At 41.1% G+C, this 25,744-nt stretch overlaps 1 protein-coding gene across 2 annotated transcripts in view; it reads left to right on the forward strand.

The window, feature by feature from the left end:
- LOC306826333 (retinal-specific phospholipid-transporting ATPase ABCA4-like) overlaps positions 1-25,744 on the forward strand; it is a 38,923-nt gene that overhangs the window by 2,607 nt on the left and 10,572 nt on the right. The window contains exons 6-32 of one of the 2 annotated variants that reach the window (XM_079347565.1): positions 926-1,053; positions 1,232-1,429; positions 6,750-6,839; positions 10,027-10,264; positions 10,717-10,856; positions 11,216-11,332; positions 12,629-12,826; positions 15,226-15,431; positions 16,197-16,373; positions 16,524-16,746; positions 17,342-17,563; positions 17,660-17,864; positions 17,964-18,056; positions 18,506-18,709; positions 19,007-19,184; positions 19,536-19,667; positions 20,246-20,385; positions 20,494-20,631; positions 21,021-21,202; positions 21,418-21,523; positions 22,318-22,523; positions 22,816-22,870; positions 23,152-23,202; positions 24,045-24,217; positions 24,458-24,582; positions 24,964-25,062; positions 25,356-25,637. In XM_079347565.1, coding sequence (XP_079203691.1) covers positions 926-1,053; positions 1,232-1,429; positions 6,750-6,839; positions 10,027-10,264; positions 10,717-10,856; positions 11,216-11,332; positions 12,629-12,826; positions 15,226-15,431; positions 16,197-16,373; positions 16,524-16,746; positions 17,342-17,563; positions 17,660-17,864; positions 17,964-18,056; positions 18,506-18,709; positions 19,007-19,184; positions 19,536-19,667; positions 20,246-20,385; positions 20,494-20,631; positions 21,021-21,202; positions 21,418-21,523; positions 22,318-22,523; positions 22,816-22,870; positions 23,152-23,202; positions 24,045-24,217; positions 24,458-24,582; positions 24,964-25,062; positions 25,356-25,637 — 4,306 coding nt within the window. The remainder of the gene's footprint in view (positions 1-925; positions 1,054-1,231; positions 1,430-6,749; positions 6,840-10,026; positions 10,265-10,716; positions 10,857-11,215; positions 11,333-12,628; positions 12,827-15,225; positions 15,432-16,196; positions 16,374-16,523; positions 16,747-17,341; positions 17,564-17,659; positions 17,865-17,963; positions 18,057-18,505; positions 18,710-19,006; positions 19,185-19,535; positions 19,668-20,245; positions 20,386-20,493; positions 20,632-21,020; positions 21,203-21,417; positions 21,524-22,317; positions 22,524-22,815; positions 22,871-23,151; positions 23,203-24,044; positions 24,218-24,457; positions 24,583-24,963; positions 25,063-25,355; positions 25,638-25,744) is intronic. The other variant, XM_079347566.1, reaches the window with a different exon arrangement.

The following is a 25,744-nucleotide window of genomic DNA, read 5'->3' on the forward strand; positions in this document are numbered from 1 at the left end:
TTTGATTGATTAATTAAACCCAAAGTTTTGTTTCCAAATGCTGAATGTAAACTCAAAGCTGTATTGTCATGTGACTAACCCTTTATCTATATTATTAGAGCGTTAGCCGGCTACCAAAAGGTTTGTCAAGGTGACTGGTCTTATCACTGCCTTGTCTAACAGCTAAACTTTAGATCCTGGTTCAAAAAAAATCTTTTGTTTGAATAGCTGAAACCTTCACACACTGTACAAGGGCTGATTCTTTATGAAAGTGAATGTTTCAGGCTAACAGTTATTCATGATCAGAAGGTGGGCATGTTGTAGCTTTGTGTCAGGAGGCTTAAGACCTGTCTTAGCTGTTTGCTCCTCTCTGTTGATGGGTTTACAGAAGCTAGTTTGAGGGAGAATTTCCAGTGTGGCAACCGCCATTAATTGTCTTCAAAAGTCGACTGAAGAAACGAATGGATGACATCACTGAGACTACGTCTATGTTTAGATAGATAGATAGATAGATAGATAGATAGATAGATAGATAGATAGATAGATAGATAGATAGATAGATAGATAGATAGATAGATAGATAGATAGATAGATAGATAGATAGATAGATAGATAGATAGATAGATAGATAGATAGATACTTTATTGATCCCGAGGGAAATTCAAGAATGTTTACTACCTTTGTTTTTGCATCCTTTTAAATGTGTTCTTTGGAAAAGCCAAGATGGTTACTCAACATTACATCAAAGAGATTACTGTAACCTGTTGGCTGGGATGTGCACATGAACACATCCTCTCACTCAATGGGCTTTCCTTCGAAACACTAAATCACTGCCAATCTGTCTTCCTGAGAATCATTTCCTCTGTGTATTACAGTGCCAGACAGGTCAGATTTGTCTTGAGTAGCTCTTACATATCTCCATCTCTGCTCTGTATTTTTCTTTCAGGCCGTGGGCTGAAGGTAGATGATATTCTGAAGGATGACGAGGTTTTCACAGCCTACCTTTTGCGAGACGTTCCGCTCTCTGAATCTGTTGTCTACCAACTCGTCAACGCAAAGATACGACTAGAACAGGTGCAGTTGTAGGTTCGAGGTGCATTACATGAAAATAATGTCAAAGAAAACACACATTTCTCTTTGGATCAGAATAAAACAATCAAGATCAACAGTCCATTGTACTGATATTTGATTCATTCTGAAAGAGAAACTTTGCAATAAGCCAGACATTTCCCCATTTTTCCATATTCTCCAGTTTGCATATGGTATACCAGACCTGCAGCTGAAAGACATAGCCTGCAGTCAGGCCCTGCTGGAGCGCTTCATCATTTTCCCCAGCCGCATGGGGCTCCATGGGGTTCGCAACGCCATGTGTGCTCTCAGCCAGCAAAGCTTGCAGAAGATAGAGGACGTCCTTTATGCCAATTTAGACTTCTACAAAATCTTCAAACTTGTGAGTTGATGGCTTCATTACTTTCTGTTGTACATTTCATTACATCCTTCTCTGCTCAGCTTGGTTATTAAGTGGAAACTTTCTGTAGTGTCATGGTAGTCATTTGTTCCAGTCGGAGATCCTCCAAAGGCTGTTTATGGAGAGATGATCACTCTTTTCCTTGTAGTGAAGGCCAAACAGGCTGTCGTTTTTTTCCTGCCTGAGGCTATTTACGCTAAACCCTGTAAATTGTTTTGCTGATATGAAAAGGATATTTTCTAAAGCTGGGTTTGATGTCAGCCAGAAGGGATGCATGTTGTTTCGGCGTCATTCATGTATCATTTTAAAGAAAGGACCTATCAGACCTGTCATTGCCCCTGTGGCTGTTAAGTGGAATATGGCTTTGGAGAAAACGATGACATTACCAAGAACTAAAAGTGACACACCATCATCACATCAGTTACACTCATTTGCTTTGTGCTGTTAGATTCAGTGGTGGAGGGAAAAACAAACACAACTTGTCATGTTACATTCACCAAAGAATCTGAGGCCTTAGTCCTGGTCACAGCAGCAATGGCTTCAAATCCAATCTCCAAAAAAAGTTACCTCTGATGAAACTAGCTGGTGACGGGATTTAGCAAATTATACGTTGATATATTTGCTAGTAATAATAATCAAAACTTATATAGCAAGCTTTAGCTCTGCTATTTGTATCCCATGTTAGTTACTTTTCAACAATAGCTAATAAATTAATAAGCAAATAGCAAGTTAGCTATATATGTTTCAGCTAGATTGAAAGGAGACTTAGCTGTCCCCTGAATAATAGGTTAGGTAGCTAATAGTTTAGCTTCTCAGCAGGCCGGCTGACATTAGATAACAAAACCAAACCAGAGTAAAACACATGACCTGCTGATGTTAAATTCCCCTATTTGCTGGTTTGCTATATATTGTTGGTTATTGATACAATTTGTTTTGCTTGAGTTTGTGATCTGTTTAGTGCTGCCTTTTTGTAACAATAGCTAGTGAATACAGGCGAAGCTCAGAGTGTATGAACCATACATCCTCAAATAAATAATCAGAGGCTTTTACTGCAGAAGGTGCCAAGCTTTTATATAAAGTAGGCTTATATTTGAGGCAAACGTCATTTTTGATATTTGTGGAAGTATGCAAGTTTTACGCTGTAAAAGGAGCACATATTGATAACGAAGTTCAAGTCATATATGTTTGTCCTATGAAAATGGTTGATAACGTCGCTTGGGCACAGACCTCCATATTGGCACCTTAAAAGATATGTTTTGCACTACTACTACAGTAGTTCTACTAATACTTATACCATTGATAAATGTAAAAGGACTTACTTAAAAGGAATGTACATGGAGTTTTGCAAACTAAATATTTTTAAGGTTGTAAATATCTCATCTGATTCAGGCTCATTTCAGTGTCTATAAATACACATCTGGGGCCCCCTGTAAGTATTTCTGGCAGTGAGGAAGCACTGAGGATTGGGATAAGATTAACAACTAACTGTTCATTTGTTCATGGTTACAATCGTGATTCATTACAACAGCATGGCTCAGTGAGATGCCTGAAATAGATCTTGGGCAACAATGGAGTTCATTGGCACAGAGGATTAGACTCTTTTAGGCTTTGAACACACAAACAACACTTGTTTCTGGAATCAGTAATTTTGGGGTTTGTGTGTGTTTGTACGTGTGTGTGTTTTTGTGTGTGTGTGTGTGGGGGGGGGGGGGCTTTTCCTTTGTCAGAAATGACATTGCATAGTTTAGACACTTTTTCTGAGGAAAATTCAGAATTAGATTTCCAGCCAATTAGCTGCTTAGCTTTTTGATTGTGTCATTGTTTCTGCTGGTTAAGTGGCCACAACAGTCGTGGCCACTTATTATTGTTACTAATTGTTGCATGTTGTCAGGTGACTCATTGTTCTATGTGCAGCTTGCAGTGATGTCATGATTGTGTGTAAGGCCCAGTGGCAGGCTCTAGCTTTCTAGTGACTGTGCCATGACTATTACCTCAATTACTGGCTTTATTTTAGTGCTTGGAATAAACCACTGGCCATGTTTCAAACCGTGTACACTTTGATTCGAGAAAGCAAAAATAAAGCAAGCCCCGGGAACAACTGAGCCTTCAACAAGCCCATTTTGTACCCTAACCGTTTTATTTTACAACACCTGTGAGATATTTCTCCTTTCTGGATGCAGATCTAACTCAGAACATTTTACAGAACCATAAAGAAACACAATATAAAAAGGAGATCCATTTAAGGAAAGTAGACACATCGACAAACTGACCTATATTTGAACGTTTCCCATCAACACACTCCCACTTCTTCTGTGTTTCCAGGTTCAGCTTGGTGAATGGCTCAGGGTGTTGGCATGGCATTATCCCTCTTGGCCTTTTTCTCTAATGAGCTTAGCCAGATCCCGCCCTGTGAGGGACTCTCTAAGACGTGATGCTGAATCTTGTGTAAATAAATTAGCAACATGCGCCAGCCTTAAGGGTCAAACCAACAACACAGCTGCCAGCACACCTTGTTGTTAGAATACCTGACTCAAGGGCTGATACTGTACGAGTAGGAAAGGGTTGCACAGCCTTGTGTTACGTTTTTATTGAGGACATAAAAAAGTGAATGGATCTGAGTGTATGAGTTACCTAAAAGGATGCAGCCTGTAGTGGATGTTAGATTAGTAGACTAAATCACCAAATACGACCCTCGGTGAAAAGTGCTGCTTAGTTTTCCGTAGTGCATACAGCACCATCTTAGTGCTGATCAATGCATTTAACCCATTATCTCTGTTAAGTTTTAAAGCCCATTACCACACTGGCCTCTCACTTGACAACAACTTTCCTCCCCTAACTACGCTCCTCTCTCATTCCATTCTCTCGTTTCTGCCCCCCCCCCCCCCCCCCCCAAGCCACCAACACTGCCTTCCTCCTTCCTTCGTTCATTGAAATGCGAGTGTGAGGAATGTGAGAGGAAGGATATCACATGTCCGTGTTTGTCTTTTTGCATTCGGGGTTTCCGTAGCTCCCTACCTTCTCTGCCCTGACCAGGCCTTTCCAAAACCCTACTCCTAATGGTTTCTCAAGACCATCAAGTCACTGAGGGAGGTTCGGGCACACCCGTCGCTATCGGTGGGTCATGGGGGCCTGCTTGTGCCCCCCCCCCCCACTTGAGGCACAGATCTTTAAAAAAAACAAAACAACAACCTTAATATTATATTATAAATGCAAATTATGTAGCATTGATGTTGCATTCTTTGTCAGTAAACCATCAAAAATATAAAAAAACAATGGTGTGATTGTGTTTGATGGGAAGTTACACTCCAACAGCCTATCACGGACTGACTAAAAAGAAAGATAAGCTACGTACGTGATGTAGCCTACGTCACTGTAGCCACTCGACGTTACCGCTGATTTTTGAAAGCTGGATGAGTTTTTGCCGGCTTACTCACTTAATTTCGCCATGGTTATCTGTATAAATCCAGGCTATGCCGACTGTTCTCACAGCACACACCTTTGCCCTAACTTTAGGAGCTTCTACAGTGTGAAAACTCATTTTCCATGCTTCAAAGCGTCCTCTCAGAGCATCGGCGCAGTATGCTGCTCGGAAGCAAGCTTTAAAATGCAATGTTTGAGAGAGGCTTCTGGTGTTACATCTAATATGTTGTATAGTCAAGTGGGTTGTGGATATTCATCATAACATTGCTTATGTGGTGTAGGCTATAGGCTACACTGTAAATTTAAACAAAAAAATTAAGTAGATGTCACGGTAAAGAGCTGGCAGCCACAAATATATCATGCATTTGTCTTGATCTGGATAAAAGATGTCAACCAGTCGAAGGATGATAGAGTCAATAATGATGATACCCCTCTGTTTTTTTTGGGTGACGTTCATTGAACCCGCCTTCCCACACCCACAATGGAGGGCCGGCGGGGAGGTCGGAGGTCGCGGCGACTGTAAAGAACTTTTATGTTACTTCAACTTATCACAGTTTACAATAGATAAACTATAGATAATAAAAGAACTAAATTCAGCATTTTAAAGATTTATAATATCAGTGCAACTAAGAATACAACTTCATTATTCTGTAGGCTACACACAACTGCCTAAAATATGCTTTAATGTTATATACAGAATAGGCAATACAAACTTATAAGCGATTGAAATAAAGTTAGTGTTATTTGTAAGGCCAATGCCAACATGAATGCTGCTACTGTCAAATTGAAACAACAACAAATAAACTGTAAGGTGACCAGCTCAACAGGTTTTGAGTAGTAAACAGACGTAGCTTAGAGTCTGCTTTGAACTATGTACAGTATGCAATAAATGCAATTTCTTAAATTTCTTTTAAATAACTGACCCTTACCAAACACAAAAACATCTGAGACGATAGAGACGTACTAGCTTTATCGCTGTCAATATCGGAACATATAGGCGACTATAAACAACAACTAAAAAAAATGCAATATACATTTTATGCGTACACAGAAAAAAAAAATTGCGCGACCTCTCCTGAGCCCGCATCACGCCTCCTGGGTCTCTTCTTCTATTCCTCTCTTCCTCTCTTCGGCAACCGGTTTAGAGGAAAATTTAGAAAAAAACCCTTTACATATATTTAGTCATTTTATTTTACTGGCGTTTCAGTTTAACAGTTTAGATATTATGCCCAGTTGGAAAAGTGTGTGTTCACAAGCACAAGTGAATACACACTTTTCCAACTTTTTGTGCCATACATTTCTTCTGAGCTTGTGATGTAGCATAGCATGTTGCTTAGTTTGAGCATTAGCATTGTTGCTATGTTTTATGTAATGAATAAATCAAAGAACAACTAACTACCTGAATCACTCACTATTGAATGGATTTTGGCTGACTGTCAAACTATGTAAGATATAATAGGATTATTAGAATAGACATACTGGCTGATAATAATTGTGCCCCCCCCCCCATGCATTTCGTATGCCCCCTCTAAGACTAAGGTCTGGCGACGGGTCTGGGTTCGGGGGAATCACTTTTAGTGAGTTCGACACAAGTTCAGGTCCTCCATGAATAAAGAAAACTCATAATGCAAAGAGGTTGCTGGTTGTACTGCCTCGAATTGCTTTGTTGAATTGGCTTCACTTGAAGTTTCCAGAACTTTCTTGTTAGATATAAATGTGCTTATCTGTCTGATCACCACATGACATAAAAAGAGCTTTCTTAATCTTGACACAAAGAACAAGTTAAGTTTTATCTCATGTAATCATTTCCCATCTTAATTTAAAAACCCTGTGTGAATATTCTTCACTTAACTAAGGCATTGTGTGACTTTTATCTCCCCAGATGCCTCAGGTTGTGGACAGCAACTCAGAGGGGATCGACCTGCACTTCTGGGGTCGGGTTCTTAAGGCGGTGTCGGAGAGGATCCAAGTTGTAAGTGCTCCAAAGTCTGATGTATCCCTTCTATTCCCTCCCCAGTCCTGCGGGATCAGAGGCTCCAGTATTTTTAGCCCTGCAGGAAACTCGCCTCTTCCTCTGCTCCCTCTTTGAGAATCACTCACAGAGGAGGCTGAGTGATGGGTTCAAACACTGTGGGGTGTGTAAACCTGCACGTGTCCACTACAATAAGATGTAAAAGCAAGCCCATGATATGTGTCTCTTTGTGTGTGCATGCACATACAGATACAGATTGTGTCTCACACATCACAAGTTCATATAGCTGTGCATAGCTGTGCATGTGTTTGCACATAAACTTACTGTATAAAATGCAAATGAGAACCAATGGAAATGGAAATTGAATATACCAGGATTGAATGAATATTGTAAAGGAATAGAAAAGAAGGATATTGAAGAAAAATAGACTAAAACAGAATGTGTTTCAGAAATTAATACTGTTGTATTCAAGGCCACACTAACCGATACAAAGACATACCAGTCTCAGAGAGACAACGCCGAGACCGAGGCATTTTCTAATCACAGTAATGTTGTGGAAAAAGCCAATCAGTGGTGGTCTTGGCCGTTTTTGATTTAAAATCTGGAGTCCACCCAGTCCGAGACCCAGACGAAACCGAGTTAACATGCTTGGGATTCCGACACAAGCCCAAGACCTTTAAAAAATGGTGTTAAGACCAAGACGCATCTAGAACAGTAGAAATGAATCAAATACAGAACAGACAGACAAGGCAGGTTAGCTGTGCACGGAGTATACTGCTGATCACTATATTCAAAAAAAATAAGAGGAACAAAAAACAGAACAGAATACTAAAGACAGAATAGGAGGAGAACACAAAAAAACAGATGTACCAGTTATATAAAAAATACAACATCATTAACTCAACTACATCTTCAATATTTGAACATAATAAGAGGTGACCTGCTTGTTGTTAACAGTTTATTAACATACTTTAAATGTAAACACATTGAGATGGACTAAAACTGACTACAATAATAGCTGAGACTGAATTGTGTATTTCAGCACGTTCACTCTGTGTCCCAGAGGATGATGTGTATCCCATTGTCACCTTAACCAGGGTGTGGAGGACAGAGAGAGAGAGAGAGAGAGAGAGAGAGAGAGAGAGAGAGAGAGAGAGAGAGAGGGGTGGGCTGGGCTGCCGAGGCAAACATTCCTGCGAGGTGACACATCCTGTAGGTGGGACCTCCATATCACTGTGGTGACAGAAAGGCGAGCCAAATGCTCTCATAGCCCACATCTCCTTCCTTTTGGTGCTAAATGCTGAATTAGAAAAGGGAGGAAGAGGATGTGAGAGTGAAATAAATTGGGGGTGTGTTTAAGTGTAAGCATATACACACACACACACACACACACACAAAAGGTCGGCTTTAAGGGGGGTTTGGGTAGAGGGCATAGAAAAGTAATGAGTCACTTTTATCCCTGACCTTTTGAGTACCAGTGTTACCAGAGAAATACAATCCATTACAAGATCATTTCCAGTTACTTATTTAAATTATTGGAAAACACATCCAGAGAGAATTCTCATTTACAAATGTTCTGACGTTCACACACAATTAAAACCACCAGAGAAGAAGGCTAGGGGGTCGAAATAATTTAAAAAAAAAATAATAATAAAAAGTTAACATTTGTTATATTAAAGCTCCTGTGGGGAGGCTTTGGTGAGCGCTGTGGACAGAGATGTACGTTTTTGCTGATCTTGTCCAGTACATGAGTAAAAAGTGATTTTTAATAAAAAAAAATGTCACACTGCTTTCTATTGTCAAGATATTTCTCAGCTTTAAGGCCGTCTCAGGATTGATTCGGTGATAATCAAATCAATATCTTTGGAGCAACATGGTTAAGCATACATCTTTTGCAGCCCCCATTTGGATCAAGCTATTTGTGTTGTTCTCTCCAAAGGAGGATATTTAGTCCATGTATCCTCAAGATGTGATGAGAGGCTTCCCTCCAACATGTTTGCTTGTTCTTTAAACTATTGTTTTCCAGTGGTCGTTTATATCAGCCTACACAGAATAAATGAATATGAAGAACATAAATGTCTCTGTCTGGAAAAAAGAAAAAGTTGAAATAGCTCAAAGCTTTTTAGAAATACTTACAGCAACTCTATAAAAAGCTCACTTTAACTGGTTATGAAAAGACTGAAATTATGAGCAATTATGGCCTAGAAAAGCAAGTGGAACTATAAACATAAGGAACAATACTTCATATTTTGTAATTGTTCATATCTTAAACTGCCTCCTTGGGGTGGGTAAAATTAAAAACATGCTACAGGAACAGCCTTCTTTTTCCCATTAAGATTCTTGGTGATTGGTACATTTAACTATTAAGTTAAAGCAGGGGACATTTAAGGGTTAAATACCACTGCTTACACATGTACAGGAAATCAGAACAGAGATAACAGGTACTTTAGTTGCTTTAGTTTGCCTTTTTAATGAGGCTAACATGATGGTAAGTGATGGTCAATCTGAGAGGGGGCACATTATCTGGTCTAAATCTAATCAGTCGCTACCTGGTTTTCTTTTTTTCTGTTTGTTAAATTCAGCACACCAAGCTGTTTGGAAGTTCAACCAAAGCTCAGGTTAAAACTTGGTGCTCCATGCTTAATCAATCCATTTGTTTAACAGTGACTTTTTCTGTACTTTTTTAAATAAAGATCCCACTCTTCATTTTAAAGCTCCAACTAAGAGGCTCAGCACCATTATATTGGCTCAATCATAATGAAACTGTAAAGACGGTCTGCAGATTAAGAAATCTAAAGACTTTAGTGTCCCTTTGACTTTTTTCTAGCACCTCCAGGAAAGTAGAATTTAACTAGTAAAAAAATCATCTAATCTATACATGATACACTGCAAGTCTAAACAATCAGCATGATCACTTTTACGGTTTGATTTTATGTTAGCATGCTAGCATTAGTATTCTCTTTAAAGCAAAAATAAGAAAAACAGCCTCTAAGAGCTGCTAGCCAACTAGTCATCTAGCAAGGTGATACTTTCCATATTCAGATTGAATCTCCTGATTAGAAATAATTAAAGATTAATAAGATAATTAAAGATATTTTTGACGTTGGTTTTAAAGACTGACACAATGAACTCCAGTAAAGAAGCACATTGACCAAAGATAATCTTCATCTGTTTGTGATTTTCACAGCTGATGAATCGGGAGAGCTCTCAGGAGCTCCTCAAGACTGTTTCTTCACTCTTTCAAGACGGGGGCCCCACCTCGTTCACCCAGCTGTTGTCCAGTGTGTCAGACCTCTTCTGTGGATACCCAGAGGGAGGCGGGTCCAGAGTCCTGTCCTTCAACTGGTACGAGGACAACAACTACAAAGTGTTTCTGGGAGTCAATGGAACCAAGAGCCAAAGCTACGTCTATGACCACTCTACAAGTAAGTAATGTCCCGGGGTTAAAATATTCCCATTGATATCATTCACATTATTTGCTATTTAACTTGTGCATGTGCAAACTCTTGCACATTGTCTGTCTTGCAAAAAACAACATTATTTGGCTTTTTTTTTTTTTTTTTTTTAAACAGGGTGCAAGAGCTTACTTGCAATTATTTTCAGTGTTACAATAAACAAATGGGATGGTACCTAAGTTGGCCAATCAGATTTTGCGTCTCTCCTGGCCACCCCTCTGGAGAAGCCCCTACATCTTCAAATCTGTCCTTCATAAATTACCTGATAGCATCTGAAGGTAGTCAGGGTCGAGAGTGAAGCTTTCTGTGTCTTCTGAGTCAGTCAATATCGCGCTCTATCTCTCCAGCTTTATTATTTGTACTTTTCTTCCTCCATTTTTCATTTTCTAACCGCACTGTTTTTGCAATATCTCCACCCTAAGCTCCCTTCTGCAACGCCCTGATGCAGACTCTGGAGGCCAACCCGGTCACAAAAATCGTCTGGAATTCAGTCAAGCCCCTGCTGATGGGAAAGATCCTGTACACCCCCGACTCCCCTGCCGTCCAGCAGATATTAAAGAGTGTAAGAGAGACCACCTCCAGCACGACCCCTCACCTCTCTCTCTCTTCTCACTTCTTTTCTCTCCTTCTCCAAGTCTTTCTCCTCTCTGTTTTCATTCTTCCAAACTCCCACACCTTAGTATTTAGTACCAGAGCAAAGGAGGTTGGAAGGTTAAAGGTGCAATCTTCAGTATGAGGGAAGGAAAACAAAATTAAACAATAAATGAATGCATCAATTTAAATGCTGTAAAGCCACACTATTGATGGAGACAGATAATGACTTTCCAAAGGTTCTTTATGTCTGTCAAGCTGCTGGTGCAGTTTGTCATCTTACAGTATGTCCTTGGAGTCTTTATTTGCGTTTGTGTTTATGCTTTGCAGGCCAACACGACATTTGAAGAGCTCGAGCGGCTGCAGAACATGGCCAAGGCCTGGGAGGAGCTGGGGCCTCAGCTGTGGGCTTTCTTCCAGAACAGCGTCCAGATGAACATGATCAGGGTACGAATGATGCTCATACACACAAATGCTGGCACTCTCATACCTGTGAACAAATCTCTTCATTTATCCTGGTCCACTTTTAAACCCAACAAAAACTGTCAACGTCTGTAGACATTTATACAGAACATAAGACGAGATGGGATGACCCTTCACTGATCCTCACAGAGGAAATGAAGGTGTTGTAGAAGCACAACAAAAGTAAATAAGAGAAAAAAAATAGATCACAAAAAAATCGGAGGTACTTACAGCCGATTACAAGTAGGGTAAGATTTGAGACATGTTAAACAGAAAATTATGATTTATTACATAAAGTGACAAGTTATAAAAAATAGCAACAAGTTACATGAACAGCAGTGAGAAAAACAGTGACAAGTTATAAGTGTCCGTTGTGGGATGAACAGAATACCAAAAAAAACTGGGGGAAAAAAAGTACATAAGTAACATTTTGACATGGAAAATGAAAAAAGAAAAATCATGAACACATTATTATGTGTGTGAAGAGCAATGAAACACACAGATCCATGACGTGACAAAAATAAACAAAAAATGTATTTGTTGTTATCTCACTTCTTCATGAACCTTTTGTCCGAGAAAGAAGAAACTTGTTTCATGCATCGTTTTAAAGACAGCGAATCAAATATCCAGGTCGCTGCATGTTTCAGTATGCCTGTTCTACTCTAAAGGACGCAGAGTGTGCTGACTTCTCTGTTTTCTTTGTCGTCTTTTTTGCGGTTGTGCAGCTGAAGTTTGAGTGTGCGCCTTTTTTTTCTCTTTGCTGTTTTCAGCTGTTTGTAATTACCATGATTTACCTCTCATCCAATCATCCAATCAGGATGGCCTTGTGTTAAAAGATTGTTGGTATAGTCAGTTCGAACATGCATAACATCTCTGAACTGTTATAGAAATGATAAATGGATTTTTACTTAGAAAGTGCTTTTCTATTCGTTTGAACACTTGAGCACTTTGACACTACATGTAACATTCACTGATTAACTTGCACATTCATTCACACACACACAAAGTGCATCTCAGCATGAACTAACACTCTATTCATATTCATATATACATTGACGCAGCTCTAGTTATGCCACTTGGTGTGTTTTGAGACTCAGTCACTTCGGACACTTAAAGATTGCAGGAGCTGGGATCGAACCTCCAAACTAACCATGCAAAGATGACATCTTGTGTTTATGACTTGAAACCTAAAGTTGTGAGGCAGCCATCTGGGCTGCACCCTAAAGGGAATTTGTTCTTGCACGTGTTACATGTCTCATAAATCTGTCTGGATCCCTTCAGGACACGCTGAGAAACCCCACAGTGATGAACTTCGTGGACAACAGTCTGCAGGACACTGACTTCACCACCAAAGACATTCTGAACTTTCTTTACAACGGTCCAGACGATTGGAGGGAGCCAGGCATGCGCAACTTTGACTGGAGAACAATTTTTAACACAACTGACCAGATCATACGCATGTTCAACAAGTATGGAGGGGTAAGAAACACACGTGTGTCCGTCTGTTTGCAGCTTGTTTTTTATGCCCTGAGAATCCCCTTAATTGATGCAGAATTCACCTTTTTGTCCACGGTTTTTGCTTTTGCCCCTGTCACTTTTTGCCAAATGTTACCCATTCCCAGACATGTTAAGACTGACTCTCAGCTCTACAGACAGGTGCATCCGTCTTCCTGCTCTGCTCCCAGGAGATTGCAGCCAGGCCCCTTTGAAACAGACCAGACCACTTAGCACAGCTATAGAGCCGCTCTCCCGTCCAGCATGCTGAAAGGTGGGGAGAACAAGCCTCCTGTCACCCCTCTCCTTTGCCTCCTTTGTGGAGCCGGTGATAAAGTGGAGAGTAAGGTGGGAGAGAATAACCCCCCACCATGAGCTCAATGCTGTTTTAGTGTACGGCCCGGCGTTGAAACAGACCCTTGTGCCAGCAAAATAAAAGAGGGGCAAATCGCTCAATCCGTCCTCCACGCCTTCCCTGTCCTCTCGTCTGATTTGAGGGGGCAGGGGGTTGTGCTTCTGATGGGAGCCCTATCAGTGCAGGCGTCTCAATCTGTCCTTTGTCTCCAGGTTCAGCATCGGGACCCTCGAGAGCCCCACAAACAAACCCCTGCAGTTTAGCCAATTAGATATAGCTGTCAGCTCGCGTTGGGCCGTAGGATAACTGCTGCAGTCAGCATCAGGTCCCCTCACTCTGTCAGGGGGGATGTGTCTCACACTGATATCCCTTTAGAACATGTGTATGAGTGAGGGTCTTTCTTCTCAGCCCATCTCAGAGAATGTTATTGTGCTTTGGCTGTATGGCCCTGTAAAGATGAATAGGAAGGGCTCTCTCGTCTTTCTTCGAGTGCTCTCAGGGTATTGTACAGTAAAGTGAATGGAGACATTAGACACGGCGTACACAGGGGTTAGAGAGCAGTGTATTTTGTGTGTATGTGTGTGTGTTTTTGTATGTGTGGGATGGGAGTTTCACATGGCAATTACATGTGTTTCCTGGAAAGAGAAAGCCAATGTGTGCGTGTGATAGTGCAAGCTTCTGAAGCTATTGTTTGTGTGGAAGTGTGTACTTGTTTGTTCATGATTCATGTGTGTGTGATTCTACATTAATGGGCATGCATTCACTCTCCTGTGTGTGTGTGTGTGTGTGTGTGTGTGTGTGTGTGTGTGTGTGTGTGTGTGTGTCTACAGCTTCTAAAAGAACATAGTTGATGAGATGTTCTCATGTCAAAACAACTTCTTCATGAAAGCTATCTCTGTTAAGAGCTAATGGAAACTGCCTAACTACCCATAATGCACTGGACAGCGTATAGTCTTAAAATGATCACCTAAGCATATATTAATACCATAAGCCATTTTCACTCAAGCACTCAACTCCTGAAAACTTTCCTGACGAGCTGCATGTGTGATCCAAAATGACCAGATTCTTTTGACCCAAAGTTAGCCGTACGCTTTCTTGCTAGCCCTCGAATAAAATATCTGCTCAAAGTCGGGGTGCGTTGATGTGTGAACACAGCAGGCGTGTGACCGCTGTGATCTAAATGAAACTGCCACTTTCCACCCAACACAGTCACAGTAGATGGCTGTTCAACGCGAGTCTGGTTCCACTGGTTAAAAGTCATAATAATGAAACCTTTTTTGAAAATGATCATACATCATTCGTCATGCGTGAATGGGCAACATTAGAAAGTTGCAGAGGCAGGTTGTTTAGAAATCACCTGAGGAGTATAATGTGGAAATACTGTTCAGACTGTGTTCCTACATTTTAAATATCTCTTTGTTGTTCGCCCCACACACACACACACACACACACACACACACACACACACACAAAACACCTGCTGCAAATATCTTTATCTAATTAAAAAGAAGTCTGCAAAACACAATTAAGGGAAACATCTAATCACAACAGCTAAAGAGAGCACAATTTCTTGCTAATCTATTAGCATCATTTGTTATGGTTCACCAGCTTTACTCACTCAGAACTCTGTGATTGCACTCTGCATGTTGATTTATGATGTGTGTGTTTTTTACGCTGTGCTGTCAGTCATGTGAGCTGTGTGCACACTGATGCTATTTTACACAACTCAAGTTACACAGATGAAATCTGAATCTTGAGTTTGGTACGTGCCTGCTGTAAGAGACACATTCTGATCCGGATAATATTCCCAGCTCTGCATATAGAAAATGCCTCTTACTACTAATCCAATCCTTGATCTAATAAGGACATACACTTACAAATACATCACCCTCACGGTTCCAGTGTCTTAAAAACATTTTAATTGACCAGCGTAACGTTCACGTTTGCTCAAGCAGCCTCTGTAAGGACATGAACAAACATATATGACGTAAAACCCGTGACACTGTTTTTGTTCTCCTCTCATTTTAAGTGCATCAATCTGGACAAGTTTGTGCCTTTCACCGATGAGTCCCAGATGATCCATCAAGCCTTGCACTTGCTGGAGAAGAACAAGTTTTGGGCCGGGGTGGTCTTCATGGACATGTATCCCTGGACCACAAGTGTTCCCTCACATGTCAAGTACAAGATCCGCATGGACATCGACGCAGTGGAGCGAACCAACAAGATCAGAGACAGGTCAGCAGATACAGATGTGTGGATGTGGATTCTTTATTACTACAAGCTGTATGGGTCTCTGATAGTTTGGGAGTTTCCACACAAGCACTTAATTCCAGTGTTAAAAATGAAACCCATGTGGATACTGCATGAAGCTGGTTCCACAAACTAATGAATCCCAATCAGAGACCAGTAAAACCAATCCATCTGAATACTGGCTGTTTGTAAGCACTATTTGGATGCATCCCATTGCTCAATGAAAATACAGAACAGCCTGTTAATGGTGGTTCAATATATTTTTTCAAACCCTCCTGGTAGTTCCATATAAACTTACGGTAATACCTGCTCTTTTATCCTCCGGTGTAAGTCTCTCACAGGCATTTTCATTTTGCTTTGATCCTCCATTCATAAATGGACAGTATGTCAATAGATGCAAGAGTTAACCAGCACTATTAGCAGTAAACACAGCACCAGCAGGCAGTAATGGACCCAGTGGGAGTCCGGCCGCTATGCAATTGAGTAATCAGATTGTAAGAGGGCTTTGCCTCAGACTTATCTGCTTAAGTAAAATCAGTGTACATGTCGTGTGTTTGTGTGTAAGTGTGTGTTGGTGTGTGTGTGTGTGTGTGTGTGTGTTTGAGATAACTTGGCTTTGGGATGTTCTTCTGTTATTACAACGTTGTGAATGGAAACTGTGCTTGGGATTATTTACTGGAACAAAAACATAAAAAAAAAAAAAGTTTTTCTGGCTCCGATATTTAAACCTATGAACCACTTCCCTCTCAGGTATTGGGACCCCGGTCCAAGAGCAGACCCCATGGAGGACCAGCGGTACATCTGGGGGGGCTTTGCCTACCTGCAGGATATGATTGAACATGGCATCATCAAGCTTCATACAGGAAACGACTGGCCACTCGGGGTTTACATCCAGCAGATGCCATACCCGTGCTATGTCGATGACCTGTAAGTACTGCTCCTGGGTCTTTCATTATGAAATGCCCAGCTCAAGGTCTTCATCCTTAGACAGAATCCACAGGTTGAGAACGGTCACCTATCAGTCTAATAAGATGTCCCAACCCTCCTCTCTCTCTTCACTCCTCCCTTGACCTCCAGATTTATGATCACACTCAACCGCTGCTTCCCCTTGTTCATGGTGCTGGCTTGGATCTACTCTGTGTCCATGACTGTGAAGAGCATTGTGCTGGAGAAAGAGATGCGTCTCAAGGAGACTCTCAAAGCAATGGGCGTCCAAAACGGAGTCATTTGGTACACATGTTTCATCGATAGCTTCATTATGATGACTGCAAGCACGGCGCTGCTCACGACTATCATCATGGTGAGAGGACAGGGGGAGTGTGATTGAGAGAATGTATGGATGGTAGACATACTGGGACTAAGGTTGTTTAATTATTGATTGAGCTTTTTCAGCTGATAGATAGATAGATAGATACTTTATTGATCCCGAGGGAAATTCAGGTTGAAATTCAGCTGTTGTTCAACAAAAAGATCACAATGAGAAAAAAAAAGAGAGCGCTGTCCCTAGGGTGCAAACATAGATATGTGTCCATACATTTTCTTAAAGATGTATTTAAGTTCTGTGTGTAATGAAAAGCAACTTCCTGGTTGGTTTAGGGCCTAAACCAACCAAGAAAAATATTTATTTAAAAAAAATTGAACGATACCGATTTCTTTTTCATCACTCGATATGCAATATTTAAATTCAGTATTTTTGTATTCATGTATTTCTTCATGCAATATTCTGCACAAAAGCGTCTGCCACACCTGATAAAAACAAAGAAAAACAATTTGGATTCTGAGTGAAGGGTCAACATTTTATAGTGTGAAAGAGCGCCCTCTTGTGGATGACTTTAAAAAATATCTATTCATGGAGAAAACCCCCTATGATGTATAATTTCTTCTTTTTTTCCCAGGGTGGAAAGGTGCTAAATTACAGCAACCCCCTACTCGTCTTCTTCTTCCTGCTGACGTTCACCGTCACCACCATCATGCAGTGTTTCCTGATGAGTGTTTTCTTCAACAAGGCTAACCTGGCAGCTGCCTGCAGCGGCATCATCTACTTTACCCTCTATCTGCCACACATACTCTGCTCGGCCTGGCAGGAACGCATCACCAAGAACATGAAGCTTGCAGCTGTATGTCTATTTCGGTGTTGGGTTTCTTTTATTAATATAACAGCTGTGTATTTCTTATACTATTAAATAATTCATTCCTGCCCCTTGCTTCTTTAGAGCCTGTTGTCTCCTGTGGCCTTTGGCTTCGGGACAGAGTACCTGTCGCGCTATGAGGAGCAGGGTTTGGGTCTGCAGTGGGACAACATCCAGACAAGCCCGTTAGAGAAGGACAAATACTCCTTCCTCACCTCCATCCTCATGATGCTGTTCGATGCTGTCCTCTACGCCTTCCTGGCCTGGTATCTGGATAATGTCTTCCCAGGTTGGGCTGATGATACACTCCTGGACTTTGATGTGACCCCTTTATAGGCATTAAAAAAAACTCATTACTCTGTGGATTCTGTACATTTATTATTCACAGGACAGTACGGCATTGGTCGACCATTTTATTTCCCATTCCAGCCCTCTTACTGGCAAAGTGCTGAATCTTCACACACAGAAACAGCTGAGCAAGGTAACTATCACACCCCTTATTTTAGTGCCTAAGAACTAATCACTTGCAGAAAGATTGTGGTTGTAATGGGAATTTCAGTATGGAAGAGTCAAGTCAGGACTCCAGATGATAGAAGTGCTCTCTCTTAATTTTTATATTGGTGTATGCAGTTTATAAGGACCACTTGTGAAACGGGGTCTGAAACCAGCTTCTCTGTTTCAGGAATGAGTCATGTGTAGCCAATGTATAGTTAAGTGTATAATAAGTTAAGCCTCACTTCAAAAAATGAAAGTGAACATAATCAACCCCTAACTGCTGCTATCGAGCTTCAATATAACAGATACATTTATCATATTTTACAGGACTCTTATAGCAGAAGGTCAAACAAAAAGTGGATTCATAGAAACATGTAAATAAGGTTTCTGTACACAAAAAAAGTGCATCTGCAATCTACAATTGTTCTCTTTTAGATTCTGAGAAGCCTGAAGCAAACAACGTGGAGAAGGATGTGGAGAGCAGGGGCACACCAGAGATGTACTGTAACGGTTCAGCAAGCAAGAAAGTCTGTAAGCACCAGAGTAAGAGGGAGCAGCTGGAGAGGGAGAAGGAGATGCTGAGGAAACAAGAGGAGACTCCAAATCAGGAGGAGGAGGGGCAGGAGGAGGGGACTGAAGGTGAGGACACAAAGAGGGCCTGGTTGGAGTTGAGTGATACTGAACTGCCTTTTAGGGAACACACTGAGGACATCTAGTGGACAGGCAGGGAAGCACACTCTACCTGAACCCACACGTGTAAAAATACTATGCCATACAAACCCATATATAGTAATAACATTTCTCCCCCAAATAATTATTTAATGTAATGTAATATTCAGGTGTTCTTGGAGACTCTCAAAGTGGTTGACAGAACAGTTTGAAACTTTGCGGCAGAGGTGTATCATGAATCCCTTATTTTTTTTTCCATTTGTATAGGTCAGATGTTCTTTGAAGCCGACCCGGTGGGCCTGGTGATGGGGGTGCAGATTCAGAACCTGGTGAAGGTGTTCGATGGAAGTTCTCGCCCAGCTGTCAACGGTCTCAACATCAACTTTTATGAAAGCCAGATCACATCGTTTCTGGGACACAACGGGGCTGGGAAAACCACCACTATGTAAGCTGAGTCCGAAATCTCAGTCACCGAATATAAAAGCGAAAATAATTCAATCAGGAAACAAAAACAGTATTTCTTTCGCTTCCAGGGTTTGATGGTTCATGCCAAGATTTTGTTGATTTAATTGATTTGAAACATGTTGATTTATTAATCTCTCTGAAAAAGAGGACGTTCAAGCTAAATTCCTCCATTCAAACCTGACAGCCAGCTCCTTTTAATGTTACTGTTTTCTAGCAGACAGTATTTCACACGGCCTTTAAAACAGGTCCAGACCATCTTACTGTGAATCCTAAAAAGGGTCCGAATGTAACGTTTGCAAACCGCCTGTGAAATGATTTTTGCTCTGCCCAGGTCCATCCTGACCGGCTTGTACCCTCCCACATCTGGCACAGCATACATTAACGGAAGGGACATCCGAACTGACATGGACGCCATCCGCTCATCTCTGGGGATGTGCCCACAGTACAACATCCTCTACAAACAGTGAGTTACGTTACAGTCGCTGCTGACTGATCTGTTTTTATATAAACGAGGGGAAGTTAAAGCTCCTGTGTTGCATTTTGAGCAGGTTATCAAACAGACTGAAATCAATACTGATGTTATAACCTACAGAAACAAAGAAGGCCATCAACATCAATATGGATTATTTCTGTACTTTAAACACCTGTAAACACTGGCACTGGGTAGGTGTCAGACAAGGAGATTAACAGGACCCTGCGAATGGAGGTGGATTTTTTTTAAGGATTCATTTTGAGTGATGTGTTTGATTGAAAAAGAAAACAGGGTGGCATATTCTGTGATAAAACAAATCAACAAAGAGATGAATGCACTGATTTTTCCACAAAGAACGCCAAAATCAACACAAACTAAAATGTCCTCACAGGAGCTTTACTGATGAGTCACAGTGTGTGTTTTAGTCAATGCACAATCTCAGAAAGATAACACAAAAAGGAAACTTTGACAATATTGGGTGGAAGCCAACGTTACAGATTCACCTCTATTCTGGACTTTCCTAGATTTTAAAACCCCCTTTTAAAACGGTTGCCCTGTTTTCCCTTTAGTCTCACAGTGCAGGAGCACATCCTCTTCTATTCGCTGCTGAAGGGTCGGACTCAGGCAGAGGCGGAGAGGGAGGTGGAGGACATGCTGGTGGACCTCGGGCTGCCTCACAAGAGGGATGACGAGGCTCAGAATCTCTCAGGTGGACCACCTGTTTCTCCACGTTTGTTTAAAGAGAGCACACGGGAACATGTCCAGCTTTTATAACTGTTTCTGCTCTGAGCTGTCCCCTCTGTCACACGCTCTACAGGGGGTATGCAGAGGAAACTCTCCGTTGCCATGGCGTTTGTGGGAGGGTCGAAAGTTGTGATCTTGGACGAACCCACTTCTGGAGTTGACCCTTACTCCAGACGATCCATCTGGGACCTACTGCTTAAATACCGAGCAGGTAGACGACCTCTTTCACTCATTCAGTTGCACATTTGAGCCCTGGTGGTCAACATTTTAACCCCCCCCCAATTTAATCCACATTGAACCCACATCAATACATCTCACACCTCAGAGCAATTTCTTAGTGCTGCTATACTAAAGGCACTGAAGAGTACAAACAACTCCTTTACAGCTTTCAGCCTTCCTCAGGCACTTGAATTAAGTAGTGAAGTGATCAAAAGGAAAAATTCAGCGACACAGCTACAACAAAAGTTAAACTTGCCATCACAAATTCAACAACTTGTTGAAAAAAAGCACTTGAAATGTCGAACTTTTATGTCCATGTAGAAGTGGGGCAAATATTCTTTCTATAATATGGTACTTACTGAACGTGTGACTCTCTCGCAGGCCGGACAGTGATTCTGTCGACTCATCACATGGACGAGGCCGACCTGCTGAGCGACCGCATCGCCATCATCTCCAAAGGGCAACTCCACTGCTGCGGATCCCCCCTCTTCCTCAAAAACTGCTTCGGTGTTGGTTTCTATTTGACTCTTGTGCGTCGGATGAAGGATCTCAAGAAAAAGGAGGCAAGTTGTTGTTTTTTTTTTTATACCTGAAACACAAAGTCATCCAGAAACTCAGCCGCACGCTGTGTCGTCTACACCCCGCCTGTTTATCCCTCATAATCAAACAGAGAGACAGAGAAAGAGAATATCTGATTTTCTTCCATTAAAGGTGGAGTTTTTCCCGGCAGTAGTTTTGAGTTTGTTCAAGGTGTTCTTTTCTTTGTTCTTTCTTTCAGAACGATTGTGACTGCGCCTCAGACTGCTCCTGTTCCTGCTCCATCTGCACCAGATACAAAGATCAGTCTCAGTACCAGTCCCAGCATCTAGACAGAGTCATGGATGGTAAGTGAATACTGTATTTTTATTTTTATTTTATTCTGCGAGTGCATGCTCACGAGCTGCACACCTGTGCTGACTGCAGCAATAATGACTCTCTTTGTCTCAGTGTGTCTTAACACCCTGAAGAAGGCACAAACACGTTGGTCTATTTTAAATGTTTCTAACCCTATGAATTAAAGGCCTGTAATACTTTTTAAAACCATCATGCCTGAACCTGAATAATTCATACCAATGTTTTCTGGTATTAGGTTTACCTTTTTTTTTTTTTTTTTTAAGTATTCCTTTCCATGAGCACCGGTGGTTTGAAGGAAACAGAAGTTTTCCTGTTTTTTTCTTTTTCACAAGCATTTCACAAGTTGTTCTCCATTCCTCTTGATGATGGAAGCGAGCGTTTTCCTTTTTAAAGAAAATTACATCAGGATGTTTTTTATTGACCTGTTAATTACAAGTAATTCACAAGACAATTGGTTTCTCTTTGGGCTTCATGGCAGAGTGAATATAACCAGTGTAACTTTGTTCTGATTCAAACAGACAGAAACAGAACTCACTGTTGTTTCACATGTATAATTTAGCGGTGATACTGACCCATGTGGCTTTCCCTCTTATTTCTGCCTGAGGATGCCTGAGATGTAACGAGCCTAGCACAAATGAACCACATTTCAGAGCCTGAATAACAGTGTTTGTTTTGTGTTTTAGGCATAATTAGCACTTTTCTTTCGTCTTATTCATGAGTTTCTGCTGTTTTTTGGAAATAGAAGAAACTCCCCAGGAATGATGGTTTTCTGTGATCTTCTCAGGGGACATAGACAGCATCAGTAGCCTCATCCACCACCACGTCCCCGAAGCCAAATTGATCGAGACGATTGGTCAGGAGCTGACCTACCTGCTCCCCAACAAGGGCTTCAAACATCGAGCGTACGCCAGTCTGTTCAGGGAGCTGGAGGAGACGCTCACTGACATGGGCCTCAGCAGCTTCGGCATCTCTGATACTTCACTTGAGGAGGTGATTTCTTTTATGCACGACACTGTAACTGAATCAACTTAAAACACAAAATAAAAGAGCAGGACACTAAAATTAAATCTAAAAATACTAATATGTTGGGTTTTTTTTAAGTTGCCTTAAAAAAACAAAGCAAAGTGTATTTATGTATATATTGTCAGAAATAGGTGTACTCATGTAATCATGGCTGTATTTTTTTTTTTTTTTAATTTTAAGGACGTGAAGATTATACAGCATTTGAAACTAAAGATAAAAAAGTTTTTTTTAGTCATCTGAACTTTTTTCCTCTTTGCAGATCTTCATAAAGGTCACAGCAGACGGGGAAGCAGCGAGTCATGCCGTCACTCCTGGTAAATACCACCACTGATATTCAACATGGCCTTTTCCGGGAATAGAATTTTTGACCCTGTGACCTTTCTCTGTAACGTGTCGTTAATCCTTTTTTGCCTTATACCTGTTATGTTGTTGTAGCAGTAAATCCTTTACCTCTCTTACTTATAACTCCCACATAAGCTACCTGTCTCGTCATGTTATGCCTTGTGGTGGTGTATCGTTCTCAGTTTTAACCCTGTAGCTTGTGTTTGTGTGTGTGTGTGTGTTTTGTGTCCCACCTGTTTGCTCCCATCTGTAGAGCAGTGGATGTTGAAGCAAAGAAAAAAAAGCAGCACGGTTGGTGATGAAGGTCAGAAACAGAATATGAAGCTTTTTGGATTAAGTCTAATTGCCTTGGCTCGATTATTAATGTAACAACTTTTGGTACTGTTTGTACCAAAACTTATTGGTTATAAGAAAATCTTTCTTATCTTATTGTTTCTTATCATATCATTTAGATATATCGTATACTGTTTAATCTTATTGTATTATATTGGAAATGATTGTGTTGCTATCAAATTTCATCATATGGTACCACATCGCATCGTATCATATCATATCATATAATATCATACCACAAAATATCGTGACATGTTGAATCGTATAGCATCTTATCATACAGTATATCGTCATATATATCACATCATATCACATCGTGTGATATTGGACTGTATCAACACCTGATGTTTTTATCCTATCAGGTGTTGTTTTATGGTTACTTTTTGGACCTGTCAGGAACGGTTTAACACATTTGGCCGATAAGAAAATCCATCCCATAAGTTACCAGCACAGAACACAACAGTTTCTGATATTTCATATTCACAGCTGCCGATATGAGCAGATGCTCTCATTGTACAGTAAAGACAAAGAGATTATTTTATTGCATGTATTCTGCGTCCTTTTTTAGTAAGTCTATCGTGCTTGCTTGCTCTTCTCTTGCCAAGCATTGCTTCATCTTGAAATGATTAATGTTCATACTTCTAATATAACTTCATGCATAGAACCAAATTAGATCCTTCAGATAAGTTTGATGCCTTGCTCAAGGAGATCTCTGCAGCTGATCCCAAGCCTGCTACTCTTACCTGCAGCCACTGCCTCTGTGAGCACAATACTCTGCCAAGCACTGACAGTCTGTTTTCTGGTTGATCACAGAACATAATGGTGCGATCAAGGCCAATGGCACTGCTGGCGGTGCATCAGACAGCAGTGCAGGACGCGGCTCCAGGCAGGTGAAAGGGTTCACTCTTACCCTGAAGCAGTTCCACGCGCTGCTAGTGAAGAGGTTTCACCACGCCACAAGAAGCAAGAAAGACTTCCTGGCACAGGTACAGAAAATATGTGGATAAGTCAGCATTTATAATAATAATCAGCTTTGCTTACAAGATTAGAGCGTGTCAATGAAAGGTGTGTTAAGTGTGTTTTTCACACTTAAGATCCATTGACGAAATACATGCTTTGTGCTTTTGTTGATTGCTGATTTGTAAATATAATGCAACTTAAAACTAATGTGTGAGTTTTATTCATTGCTTCGTTATTCATTGTTTTTGGGGTGGGGGGGATTTCAGATTGTCCTGCCAGCCAGTTTCGTCCTCATAGCTCTGATCTTCACCAAGATCGTCCCTCCATTTGGAGAGTACCCAAGTCTGACTCTGACCCCCTGGATGTATGGACAACAGTTCACCTTCTTCAGGTCAGAGTTGTCAGAGTCCTGTTTAGTCGGACTGGGTTCAAATCCACCTTGTGGCTCCTTTCTCGCACGTCTCTTCCATTCTCTCTCTCTCCTTTATTTCTGACTCTCTCCAATGTCTAGCTCTACATATAAGACATATAAAGCCCAATAATAAAACTTTAAAGTCAGAACATTTAAAATATTGCCTCTCGAGCAGGTACTACTAACTTTTATCTTTTCTCAACAAATGGAACATTACCATCAAAAATACCGTGGGTTTATTCAAATCAGTTTTGCTTTTCTCCTTGACTGTGCTGTCTATCTGTCCTTATGTTTACATTAATTAAATACTACAAAGAAAGATTTTTGTTGATTTATTTGCATTTTCTCATCCTTGTTTAGTAATGAACAACCGTTTGACCCCAAAATGAAACGCTTCACAGAGCGCTTACTGAACAGACCGGGCCTGGGGACGCGCTGCATGGAGGGGGAACCACTTGGGTAAGTATCAGGACTCTGTTGTAAGGTCCTGCTCTGACAGGAACGTTTTCCTGCAATGTCAACACCTGGTACTCTCCATAAACAAAGTATTGGTTTGTTAAAGTTGGCAATGCTGCAACACTTTGATGCATGTTAACCCCAAATTTCTCCCCCCCACATTTCTTGTCTCTTAAGCTGTGCTATCTATTGAAGTGATATATGCCCCATAATAAAAAAACAAAATGCAACACTGGAGTTTAAAATCTCACTTTGACTGCTCTTTATACAGCAATTTTTTTCTTATTTCCCCAAAGGTTGACGTGTAGTAATAGCACCTCACAGTGGGAGGATCCTGACGCCTCCCCCGTCGTCAGCAACATCTTACAGAGTCCAGAGTGGAACCAGAGAAACCCGTCTCCGACCTGCCAGTGCAGCACCAGTGAGAAGCTCACCATGATGCCTATCTGTCCTGCTGGAGCTGGAGGTCTTCCTCCTCGCCAACGAATCGAGGCTTCGGGAGACACGATGCTTGATTTGACGGACAGGAACATCTCTGACTTCCTGGTTAAAACCTACCCGAGTCTCATCCGAGCGAGGTGGGTGTTCATTGAGTCTATGGTGCTGCAAAGAAGGAGAACTGAAAAATAGATTAACGAGTGTTCAAACCTTCCAGAGGGTTTATATCAAACGATAAAAATGTTTT

This window comes from Symphodus melops (assembly GCF_947650265.1).
Source record: "Symphodus melops genome assembly, chromosome: 7".
In the NCBI taxonomy this organism is placed as follows: Eukaryota; Metazoa; Chordata; class Actinopteri; order Labriformes; family Labridae; genus Symphodus; species Symphodus melops.